At 41.0% G+C, this 13111-nt stretch overlaps 1 protein-coding gene across 4 annotated transcripts in view; it reads left to right on the top strand.

The window, feature by feature from the left end:
* The window catches only part of SORT1 (sortilin 1), a 70838-nt gene that overhangs the window by 42675 nt on the left and 15052 nt on the right, over positions 1 to 13111 (top strand). For 2 of the 4 annotated variants that reach the window (XM_082614091.1, XM_082614093.1), the window contains exons 7-13: positions 1885 to 1934; positions 2828 to 2958; positions 6533 to 6677; positions 7539 to 7694; positions 9318 to 9424; positions 12074 to 12176; positions 12508 to 12676. In XM_082614091.1, the coding sequence (XP_082470217.1) occupies positions 1885 to 1934; positions 2828 to 2958; positions 6533 to 6677; positions 7539 to 7694; positions 9318 to 9424; positions 12074 to 12176; positions 12508 to 12676 (861 nt within the window). The remainder of the gene's footprint in view (positions 1 to 1884; positions 1935 to 2827; positions 2959 to 6532; positions 6678 to 7538; positions 7695 to 9317; positions 9425 to 12073; positions 12177 to 12507; positions 12677 to 13111) is intronic. The other 2 variants (XM_082614094.1, XM_082614092.1) reach the window with 1 other exon arrangement.

Here is a 13111-nt window from a genome sequence, read left to right as displayed (position 1 = left end):
GAGCCATGGCCGCTGAGCCTGTGCGTCCGGAGCCTGCGCTCCGCAACGGGAGGGGCCACAACAGTGAGAGGCCCACGTACCACAAAAAAAAAAAAAAAAAAAAAAAAAAAAAATGGTGCTTAAGTAAAGCATCCTTTTTAAGAAAATGCTGGTTAAATTAGGTTTTTACAACACCACTATGGTACACATGCCACATCTGCTTTCATTTTATGTATTTTAATTAATTGTGTTTATATCTTATATGGTCTTATCAGGAAGGAATTTTTAAACTAAGTTAACAAATTATTTCGCTCCTGATAGACCTAAAATATGTAAGGTGTGTTCAAATAAGACTATAATAATTTTGATCATTAAAACTCACCTTTACATCTGTATATCAAATCAGCACAGTGTACACTTTAAATATCTTACAATTTTATTTGTCAATTATACCTCAGTAAAGCTAAAAGAAATAAATAGAAAACTCATCTTTAAAACTAAAAAGTTATTTTAAAGTGGTATTTTATTTTGTATCCTATACAAGATTTTTTACTTTTGTAACTTGTTTCTCTGCATGGTGTCTAAATATAAGATCTGGGCTGCTGGTAACTATTTACTCACCTTTTAGATCTTTGGTTTCTAGGAAGTTACAATCTAAAGTTCTGAAAGAACATGCTCAGACCCAGCACCCTTTTTTAATTGAGTTACAGTTGATTTACAATATTATATTAGTTTCAGGTGTATACCATAGTGATTCAAAATTTTTATAGATTATATTCCATTTATAGTTAAAAAACATTGGCTGTATTCTCTGTGCTGTACAACATATCCTTGTAGCTTATTTATTTCATACATAGTAGTTTGTGCCTCTTAATCTCCCACCCCTATCTTGCCCCTCCCCTCCTCTCTCTCCCCGTTGGTAACCACTAGTTTGTCCTCTGTGTCTGAGACCCAGCACCTTTTGCTGGTGCTAATGTATAAGTACTATCAAGGTCTGAATCTAGTTCCTTGGAAACTCCCTTTCTAAGTTAGAATTTAAATAATTCAACCTCTGACCTAGTTGTCTATTTGAGGTGAAAGAACTAAATTATTTAGTTCATGCAAAGCATTAAACTAGGTTCTAAGGGGAGACAACAAAGCATAAAACTTAGTACCTGCCCTGAAGAACTCAGTAGTGTAGTAGGAGAGATAAGGCAAACACTATGCAATTAAAATAACCAAACAGGAGACAAAGGAGTGCCAAGTGGCTGACACAGAGTAGCACAGGGCTCTCGCACAGGGTTTCTCAACCTCAGCACTAATGATGTTTGGACTGGACAGTTCTTTGTTGCGGGGGGAAAAGCCTGAGCATTGCAGGATGTTTAGCAGCATCCCTGGCCTTTCCCCACTAAACAGTTGTAACAATCCCCCTCCCCCAGTTGTGACAACCAAGAATGTCCCTTGGGAGCAAAATCGCCCGTGGTTGAGAACCACTGCTCTAGAAGTTTGCACCAGAGAAGGCTTCCAGTTAGAGTGACAGGGGACGCTTCATGGAAGAGTTAGATTTTAACCTGGAGCCTGAAGATTGTGAGGGTAAGATTTGGTCACACAAGAGAAAAGTGTTTTAAGAAGGAAATAATATGAGCAAATGCAAGAGGCAGGTTTGGAGAGTGTAAGGAGACCAGTTTGACCGGCTGGAAGAGTTCACATAAAGAAGTAGTGGCGTGTGGAAAATGCCTGGGGCCAGACTGTGGGAACCTTGATGTGAGGCTGTGAAAGAATCGGTGTACAGCATCCAAGAAGGCTGTTTTGGCTAGTACCCATAGGTGACCCTTATTAGACCTGCTTGGAACTAAGTGACTAAGGTTGATGCAGTCTGTTAGCAGTCTTGAACTGTGTCTTTTCTCTGTCTTTGCCTCATTGTAGGGGATCAGAAAACACCATCTTCTTTACCACCTATGTGAATGGCTCCTGCAGTAAGTATATTTTAGTCCCAGAAAAGAGTGTCCTGGTGTCCATTCATGGTAGAATATTCTGGGTTGTAAGAGGTAGAAGCATCAAAGATGTTTCCATTCTCTTGTTATTTTAATAGCTAAAGATAGGTAGCTGTTAGTGATTTTTAAAATCTTGAAAGTACAAACAACCAAGTACTGTACTCTACCTCGATCAAATAAAAAATGCAGCCTATACACAGAGACAGTATACTTAATTTTAGCAGTGTATTTACATAAAGTAAATATGAGGCTACAAACAATAACAAATTGAAATGCATAGTGATTTCTGCCAAAGAACATGGATTGTGTTTGTGTTGGTGGAAGCCGCTGGCTTTCCAATCGGTGGCACAGTTTCGAAGCTGAAAGCATAATCTTTCATTTATTCATTCAGCAGACTCATTTCATTTATCCATTCATTTGAGCACCTGCAATAGTATGCTAAACACCATTCTCAGGACGGCGAGAGTGAGACACCCAAGGCCTGCTCTTATGGAGCCTCAGTTCAAGTAGGGATGTTGGATGATCAACAGGAAAACCGAAACTCAAACAAGACAACTTAAAATACAATAAGATAATTGCAAACTGTCTCATGAAGAAAGTAAAGCAGGATGCTGTGGTGTTTTTATGCAACACTGTATTGGAATTAAGTAAACTCTGTCTTTCTGTCCAATATAAAACCTCACGTGTATAAAGATAAAACCCAACTGTGAATTTCCTATGTCTAATTCTATATCCTTTTATACTGTTACCTGATTAACATGCATAGGATTAAAAATTCTTTTGCTATAAAACTAAGAACAATTCTAAAACAATTGTTTTGAACTAGAGGCTCACAAGTAAGTGAAATTTTTAATTAATATTTTGTCTTGTTTAAGAAGCTGACCTTGGGGCACTGGAATTACGGAGAACTTCAGACTTGGGAAGAAGCTTCAAAACCATTGGTGTGAAAATCTACTCATTTGGTCTTGGGGGACGTTTCCTTTTTGCCTCTGTGATGGCTGATAAGGTGGGTGTTTGCCTCTTCTCTATGGGTCCTGATATTTCTGTAAATATGACTCAAATCGATAGCTTTTACTATATGTACTGATGGAGTTTCTTGCCTCTTGCAATATTTAATAAATTATGCCTCAAATAGGTAGCTTTTGCTACATGTACTGATGGAGTTACTTGCCCTTTGCATATTTAATATCACTGTAAGATTTGGGGGTGATTCTTTTTATAGAGGCTGATTGACTCTTCTGGGCTCCTCTGTACTTTGGCCTATGTCACCAACAATTCTGGTGTCTGTTTTGGGATATGTAGATCCAGTGTTTGGGCTTTACTCAGACACGGATTCTGAAAAAAGCAATCTACTTGCTTATTATTCAATAAAGATAATGGAAATATGTAACATTAATTGAGTACCTGCTATATACTAGGTATATAGGTTCTGGGAATATAGCAGTGAACAAAACAGATATATGTCCTGCTCTCAGAGTTTCTATTCAAGTAGGGAGATAGATACTAAACTGATAAATATGATATAAAATCAGGTAATAATTAAAGCTGTGAAGAAACCTAAAGCAGAGTGAATACATAGAAAGAGGCAGGAATTGGAGCAGCGCTGTTTTATTTACTTACTTATTTACTTATTTAGCTACGTGGGATCTACACTGTGGTGCACAGGCTTCTCTCTAGTTGTGGCACGCGGGCTCTAGTGCATGTGGGCTCTGTAGTTTGCAGCACACGGGCTCAGTAGTTGCAGCACACAGGCTTAGTTGACCCGCGGCCTGTGGGATCTTAGTTCCCTGACCAGGGGTCGAACCCGCATCCCCTGCATTAGAAGGTGGATTCTTAACCACTGGACCACCAGGGAAGTCCTGGAGCAGCACTGTTTTAGATAGGGTGGTTTGGATGGGCTCTCTGAGACCTGACTGAAGTGAGAGCACAGCCGCGTGGACATCTAGGCTGAGGAAGCAGTGAGTGCAAAGACCCTCAGGCTGGAGTATGCTTGAATACTGAAGAAAAGTGAGAAGAGCAGCATGGCTGGAGCATAGGGAAGGGTGGTCCAGAGATGGGCAGCCAGTGGCCAGATCACACAGGGCCTTTGTAGGTTGTGATTAAGACCTTGGCTTCCATTCTTCACGTGTTGCGAAGCTTTGTAAAGGTTGCAAGCAGGGGAGTGGTGTAACTGGCCTTCTCTTCTGACAGAATAGGTGTACGTAGAGTAGCCTCATGGGGCAGGAATGGAAGCAGCAGGAGCAGTAGTGAGAGAGATGGTACGTTGGACCAGGCTGTTAACAGTGGATGAGGGGAGACATGGTAAGATTGTGGATATATTTTTAAGTGTATCGCCAATAGTGTTTGCTGATGGATTAGATGCGGATTGTGACAGAATAAGATGAACCAAGGATAACTTTAGAGTCTTTGGCTTGAGCAACTGGGTGAATGGTGGTGCCATTTACTGAGACGGCAAAGACTGCACGAGAAGCAAGTTTGTGGGAAGAAAATCAAGAAATCAGCTTTGGATGCGAGATGCCTATTAGATATCTAGGTGGAAATGTCAGGTAAACACTTGGGTATATGAATCTCCCAAAATTATATGGTGTAATCATATGGTATAATCTCATCTGGCCATGTGACTAGATGGTATCTTGTGGAGGAATGAGTCAGTCGAGAAGAGATGGGAGGGCTGAGCACCTGGTGCCCTGAATCACCCCAGCAGGGAAAGGTTGGAAAGAGACTGTTCAAGTCAGCAAAGAGGACTTCGAGGGAGGGACCAGTGAGGTGGGGGAAGTAAGACATGTGATGTCATGAAAGCCAAGTGAAATAAATGTTTCAAGGAGGAAGAAGTGGTCAGCTGTGTTACACTCAGCTGAAATGTGTAGTTAGATGAGTTCTGAGAATTATCCACTGGAGTTGGAAAAGTATAGGTTGTTGGTGACCTCGATGAAAGCAGTTTCCTTGGAGTACTGAAGTTAAAAGGCTGATTGGAGTGGGTTCAGAGGGAATTGGAGATGGGGAAGTAGACATAGTAACTACAGATCACGCCCTGGAGCAGTTTTGTAATAACTCTCCCAACAACCCTATAAGTTCATACTGTTATCTCGGTTTTTATTTGAGGAAATTGAGTAACTTGTCTAGGGTCACCCAGAGGTGGAACCCTGGTGGAAACCAGACTGTCTAATTCCAGAGGTAGTCGCCTATACACTATACTGCTACAAAATTAAAATTCTGCTGTGTGCTTTAGAACTCTAGTTTCTACCTATAACAGTGACAGTAAGATTCACAGTAAACATCTAAGATGTAAGTTAGAAAAATAAGTTAAATGTACTTGTCACTGAAGAGTATTTAACATAAGGAGGCTCTGGGACTAATTCTTGTGCCCTGGCTAAACTGTGTCTAGAAGCTATTTTAAACTATTTATCAGACAGTACGTGTTAATTGCCTCCTCAACAGACTCCTTTTAACAGCTAAATACTCCCTGATCAGCTTCATTATATTAATTTCCGACTCTCCTTGGCCTCTTCCTGGCCTGGCATGTTCCCTCCATCATGGCTGTTCTGAGAGCCTTCCTTAAAGAGGAGACATGTCATGTATAGCTGATTATTCACTTTGTTATACAGCAGAAACGAACACACCATTGTAAAGCAATTATACTCCAATAAAGATGTTAAAAAAAAAAAAAAGAGGAGACATGTCACATTTTGACTTCCCTCATGATCTCCCAAGCCTGTGTTTCATCTCCATTTTCTAGACCCTTAATTATCTAATTCTTTGGATTATGCCAGGACTGTCTCAAAGGGACCAAACTTCTATGCAGCAGTCATCATTTTAAGAATTATCTGAGGGCTTCCCTGCCGGTGCAGTGGTTAAGAATCCGCCTGCCAATGCAGGGGACACCGGTTCAAGCCCTTGTCCAGGAAGATCCCACATGCCGCGGAGCAACTAAGCCCACGCGCCACAACTACTGAGCCTGCGCTCTAGAGCCCGCGAGCCACAATTACTGAGCCTGCGTGCCACAACTACTGAAGTCCACGCGCCTAGAGCCCGTGCTCCACAACAAGAGAAGCCACTGCAATGAGAAGCCTGCGCACCACAACGAAGAGTAGCCCCCGCTCGCCGCAACTAAAGAAAGCCCGCGCACAGCAACGAGGACCCAATGCAGCCAAAAATAAATAAATAAATAAATTAATTAATCAATTAAAAAATAAAAAGAATTATCTGAGCAAGCATATGCAAATGGCTATAGAGCCAAACTAATGATGGTCCCGACAAACCCTAATCTCTATTGGAGGAAATTGGCATGTCAGAAGTTGGGAGGTTAATATCTTAGGGGGCCACACCAGAATGAAGAAGCCAAAGAGGAAACCAGGATAACCTTACTTACAATAAGATGGATTGTTCCAGTGCCTGGATCTTGCAAGAGGTTAGAAATAGCTTTGGTAATTGGTACTAGGACCCTTCATTTTTAACAGTTGTACCCAGTGAGGAAATGGATAATGATACATATAATTATTAATAATAATGTACCTATTCGTGTCACTGCACATGGCATCTTGGTAGAAAATTTAACAGATAAATATTGGCATTTGTTCCAGGATACAACAAGAAGGATTCATGTGTCAACAGATCAAGGGGACACATGGAGCATGGCCCAGCTCCCCTCTGTGGGGCAGGAACAATTCTATTCTATTCTAGCAGCTAATGATGACATGGTGTTCATGCATGTAGACGAGCCTGGAGGTAAGAGCTGTGCAGCGGCTCACCCTTGAAGCACAGAGATTTAAGCTCCGAACCCTATTTTAGTAGCTTTCCTTCTTATGTGTCAATTTTTGCTTTTACTCCTAGGAATTTATTAGTGGCCTACTGAATACTCTGTCTTAGAGATGATATGTAGCCTCTGTTAAAAAGGCCACTTGCTTTGACCCTCTAAGGCGGTTTGTATAGTATGTCCAGGTGTTCTAGAGCAGTGCTGCTCGAAGAATGGTCAGAGGACTGGTACTGATTTGCAAATTCTTTATTACCAAATATGTATGGAAAGCAAGAGTGAGTGAGCATTTAGAAACTCTTACAGCCCTTTGACAAAGAAATTTTGTATCTGTTGACTCTAATAGTAAAAAAAATTTTAAGGATTATATTTTTTCTTTGTATTTCATTTTTCTAGTGATAAATTTTTGTTATATTTACAAAAGCATCAGTTTGTGACATAATTGAAATTTTAAAATTGATCCTTCACCACAGTTTGAGAAGCATTATTTTAGAGTGTAAAGATTTAAAGATGTGTAAGATATGAAGCTAAATACAGTGCCTCTGCCACCAGAGTATAACTGAGAAGAGCTTTTCTGTAACATCTGATTAATTTATTCAACAAATTCAGCATCTGCTATATTTCAGGCACTAAGCTGGGTACTAGAATTAAAGATGGCCATGAAGATCTTGAGTATCAAACCTTGATTGACTCTCAGGTCTGCGTGTACATCATGAAGAGAGACAGTTGGCTGATGTGTGCAGTCAGTCAGTCATGTGTCATGTGTATGACTAGACTATTGTTTTCTCTCTGTTCCCTCCCAAGACTTAGTGTTTTTGTTTGTTTGCCTATTCCAGATACCGGATTTGGCACTATATTTACCTCGGACGATCGAGGCATTGTCTATTCCAAGTCCTTGGACCGACATCTCTACACAACCACAGGTGGCGAGACAGACTTTACCAACGTGACCTCCCTCCGTGGGGTCTACATGACAAGTGTGCTCTCAGAAGGTGGGTCTCGGCACAGCTCTCCTTCAGCTGAACATGTTGGGAGTGGAGGCTTTTGGGGAAAGTGAGGATCCTATCCTCCCCTGTAATGTTGCTTACCTAGTCAACAAGGCTATCCATGTAAATTCTGGCTCTCTATTTCAAATAAGTTATGGTAAATAGAACTAAGAAAGAACAAAACGGCAGCAGGCAGAAAGAAATATTTGGCGGGTTCTACGTTGTTTATAAAATAAGTCTTCTGTGTTGGGAGGTTCAGGCCTACAGGAAGGAGTTTAGACCACTTACTGCTTTTCGCCTTGTGGAGGGCGGAGTGATAGCCAGCCGAGATTCGTCTTGCGTTCTCTTCAGTGGTTCTCAGACCTTACCTTTACTATGGCCCAGTTGTACAAGTAAACACATTATTTTAAAGTACAAAGATTTGTTTAGGTTTTGTTTATTTATGTATTCACTTTTTGGAAGGAGGTGGGGGATGTTTGTTTTCACTTTGTAAAGACCTTGCAAAGTCCAAGTGATATTGACACCCTAGTTCCTCCCTGACCTCACTTCTGGCTCCCTTCTGCTTTACTCACTCTCCTGTAGTCACTCCAGCCCTCTGCCAGTCCTTAAACACACCAGAATCGCACACTCGTGGCTGAGAGATTTGCACTGACTGTTCTCTGTCTTTCCCCAGATATCTGGAAGGCTGACACTTTCCTCCTCCCAGCCTTTGGTCGTGTTACTTTCTGATGAGACCTGCCCTGACTATCCTATTTTAAATGTTAGTCTGCCTGCCCCTACACACGTACACTCTCAGTCCCCCTCTAGCTGTGCAAGTCTTTTCCATAGCACTTATTTTCTAACATACTATCTAATTTACCTATGTACAATGTCTAGTGTTTATCTGCCTCACCCTACTAGAATATATATTTCACAAAGTTTTTTTTCCTGATTTGTTCACTGATATATTCCCAAAGCCTTACAGCAATTTTCACATAGTGAACAGGCAATAAAACATCTATTGAATAAATGAAATTTACCTTATTTGCTTTCTTTTTTGGTTTTCCTTGAGAAACTCAAAGCATAATATCTTTGAATTTAAACCTGCAACAGTTTATATCGTTAAGAATAGAGAATGGGGAAGACACATGAAGAAAAAAAAGGAAAAGGTAAAAGAGGGATAGGATATGGAGTGGCAGAGAGACAGAAATTAGGAATTATTAACTGAGACTTACACAGATACATTCAAATCTTGAGATTCACTAAAACAAGCCCCGTATCATGGTCTTGTCTGAGTCACGATTAGAATGCCTTCCCACTGTAGATTTTACTTCCAAGGCAAGCAAACAAGGTGGAAGAATAGACATCATCAGCCTGTTAGTGCTGGTAAGGAGATAAAGGTATCTTTTTACAAGAGTATCAGTGTAGATGATTTCTGGGATCAGTTGGATCCTGTTCAGGTGGGAAGCCTCTTTCAAATATCATACTCACCAGCACTGAGCCATTTCACTGGATGTAACAAGCTTGTGGGACTCCAGGGTTCTAACAGTGTTATATAGTCTCTGTTAGGAGAGAGTTATGCAATGATAAACTGAATTTAATAGGGTGCTTCCAGTGTATCAGGCTTAATATCATTCTTTTCCTATTCAGATAATTCTATCCAGACTATGATCACTTTTGACCAAGGAGGAAGGTGGAAGCACCTGAGGAAGCCTGAGAACAGTGAATGCGATGCTACTGCAAAAAATAAGAATGAGGTTTGTTTTACTCCAACTGTCATATGTATTTGGAGCAAAGCAGCCATTCTGTTCTGCTCTTATTAGTGCCAGGCTTTTGAATAATGAAGTTTTGTACTTGATGAGGGTCTACAGATAAAGGTGGAAAATTTGGAAGTGAGGGGTTGAAATTAACTAGGATGTAGGAAATAGGAAGGGTGAAGAAAGACCAAAATATTATGGCTTATTTGTCTTTAAAGAAAAACAAAATTGAAGGCTAACAATTTGTGTTGTACTAAACTGCTGAATGAAAACAGAGTGGACAGATGGGCTGGTGATTAGTTAGGAGTCATGATGGAAGCTATGAAACTTCAGGAATTCTACAGAAAGCCATAGACCAGTCTATTCGTGAGCAGTGCAAAGCCGTACTGGCCAGAGACAAATGAAGGAGAACTTGGCCTCTCTCCCCCTCTGCCAAAGCTCCACGTGGCCGGTGTGTATGGGTGGTGACTCGGTGTGGCATGTGGAAGGAGGAGATGAGCCCTCTGAGGAGAGACCAAGAACTAGAAATACAAACGCATTGCTCCAGGAGATCCCAGGTTTCATGATTGACAGGTCTTGATAGCCAAGAAAAAAACAAAAAAAAAACAAGCTTTATGTCTGACTTTTACAGAATTTTGAGAGGAGCTTAGTGGAACCCTGGGAGTTTTCTTCAAAAGTGACAGTGTTGGTAATTCCAGGCCCTCCTCAGAGTACCTGTGGCTGCTATGCACTCTGCTGTCCCACCTGGGCTTTCTGGTACACCACCCCCGTCACACCCTCTCTCTTCTCTGTATTCATGAGTGCTGTGGAGTGTCTCTCCCTATCCTGCTCCCCTTTTTCCATCCCTCCGCCCTGGCCTTGCCCTGCACCTGCCCTTCTCACCTTAAGCCTGGGCAGGTACAGTGGCCTCTTTACTTACCTTGACACCCTCACGCTGCTGTGTCTCTCCTCCCCAACACTCTTTGTGGTTCCCCTTTGCCTGTGATCTGGCGAATGAAGGTCCCCTCCTCCCCTGTCAGGCTATCTTCTGCCTTTTCATTGTCATTGCCCATTTTATCACTGGCACGCCCCTTGTAACTTCTGCTGCTCCCGGAGCACCCTGCACGTAGCTGCCTCTTGCCCACATTATTCCTGGGGAAGTTGTACCTGCCTCCCCTACCCCCAGTTCATTAGGGTTAGTGGAAATCCTAGCCATCCTTAGTGCCCGTCTTCAGTTAGAACTAATCATTGCTCTTCATTTCATTAGCAGTTTGCTTGAAGCTTTTTTTTTTATTGCAGTAAAATATACATGGCATAATACTAACATTTTAACCAATTTGAACCTCTTGTAGAGCACTAATTTTCATCCTGCTTTATACCTCAACTAGTTTCTGAGAAATATTTCTTAAAGACAGGACTGGGTCTTATTCAAATCACCGCCACATCTTGTACAGCATCTGAAGTATGTCAGGCGTTCATCAAGTTTATTTGTGTGGAATCATACTTTAAATATTGATCAGAGGCTTTGGTGTAGTGCAGGAATAAAGTAAACTAAGATTATACATGCAAAAATAATTGCATAGTTTTTTCCCAAATATACTAATGCATTTCAGAATCAAGAATATCCCACTGAGCCTATAACTCAATAACAAAAAAACAAATAACCCACATTAAAAATGGGCAAAGGACTTGAATAAACATTTCTCTAAAGAAAATATACAAATGGCCAGTAAGCACATGAAAAGATGCTCAATATCACCAGTTATTAGGGAAATTATTAGGGAAATGCAAATCAAAATTTTTGATTTGCGAGAGAGCACCTCAGATCCATTAGGATGGCTACTATCCAAAAAATAAAAAATAATAAGTGTTGACTTGGATGTGGAGAAATTGGAACCCTTGTGCACTGCTGGTGGGAATGAAAATTGTGTAGCTGCTATGGAAAACAATACGAGGGTTCCTCAAAAACTTAAATGTAGAACTACCATATGATCCAGCAACTCCACTTCTGGGTATATATCCCAAAGAATTGAAAGCAGTGTCTCAAGAGATATTTGAACATGCATGTTTATAAGCAGCATTATTCACAGTAGCTGAAAGATGGAAGCAATCTAAGTGTCCATTGACAGATGAATGAATAAGCAAAATGTGGTGTATAAATACAATGGAATAATATTCAGTCTTATAAAGGCAGGGTATTCTGGCACATGCTGCAACATGGGTGGACTGTAAGGACATTATGCCAAGTGAGATAAGCCAGTCACAGAAGGACAAATACCGTATGGTTTCACATATATGAAGTACCTAGACTAGTCAAATTTATAGAGACAGAAAGTAGAATAATAGTTGCCAGTGTCGGGGGAAGGGGGAGTGGGGAGTTATGTTTAACAGGCACAGAGTTTCAGTTTTGCAGGACACAGAAGTTCCAGAGATGGATGGTGGTGATGGCTGCACAACAGTGTGAATGTACTTAACACTGCTGAACTGCACACTTAAAAATGGTTAAGATGATAAATTTTATGGTATGTGATTTTTACCATAATTTTTTTTAAAAAGAGTATCCCACGGAAGTCTGGGTTAATACATTCAAAGCCTTATTAGAAGACTCTGTGAGATGAGAAAAAAAATTGCACCTTTGGTTTTAATCTACGCTTTGCTTTCTTTCCACAGTGCAGCCTTCATATTCACGCTTCCTACAGCATCTCCCAGAAACTAAACGTTCCAATGGCCCCACTCTCAGAGCCTAATGCTGTTGGCATAGTCATCGCCCACGGTAAGCAGCCCACCCTCACTTCCGCAGGAAGAAGTGGCTGAGCACACTGAAACACAGTCACAGCGTGGAACCCTGTGAGAAAACCACCATACGTGGCTTTTACCATCCTTTGCAGAATTTCTTGCAAGATAATGATACTGTGGGTTTTTCATAGACTCTCATCAGAGAGCAACATGACTTCTCCCTTTACCAAATTGTCAGTGGCCTTTTTTTCAATTACAAGAGGCATGATGGGAAATAATCAGAATAAACTCATTCAGAATTATTCTCTTGACAGTAAATCCTGTTTCATTGCTGATATGTGCTGATGAGATGGTGGATTGTGTTGTAGGTAGCGTGGGGGATGCCATCTCAGTGATGATCCCAGATGTGTACATCTCAGATGATGGGGGTTACTCCTGGCTGAAGATGCTGGAAGGACCTCACTATTACACCATCCTGGATTCCGGAGGCATCATTGTAGCCATCGAGCACAGCAGCCGTCCTATCAATGTGATTAAGTATGCATGAGCTCAGCTCCACCCACACTATCTGCATAGAGAGCAACTGTGGGATGTTTGTCAGTTTGCTGGGGGGAAGTTACAGTCCCTGATTCAGATTTGTGCATTCTACAGAGCTGTAGGGAAGGTGCTTGAAAGGATTGCATTTAGAGCAACTCAAATTAAATGGCTTTGTTTTTTCCTCTGACTCTCTAGCTAACACTTTTCGTCACTTTTAAAAAATACTCTTCTCCCTCCCAACAAGAATATTATGGGAGCATTTAAGCACTCTGGGGGGGAAATGACTCCTTAAGTACAAGTTCTTATTATATAATTTCTGTTTGTTGATTTGGAAGCCCATTCTTACATGGGTCACTATCCTTTCTTTCCTTTGGAAGAATTTTTTTTTTTTTTTTTTTTTTTTTTTTTTTTTGTGGTACACGGGCCTCTCACTGT

This window comes from Mesoplodon mirus, assembly GCF_964341445.2.
Source record: "Mesoplodon mirus genome assembly, chromosome: 3".
NCBI classification, from domain to species: Eukaryota; Metazoa; Chordata; class Mammalia; order Artiodactyla; family Ziphiidae; genus Mesoplodon; species Mesoplodon mirus.
Note: the sequence above shows the minus strand (reverse complement) of the source record. Positions and strands in the feature narration are given on the sequence as shown.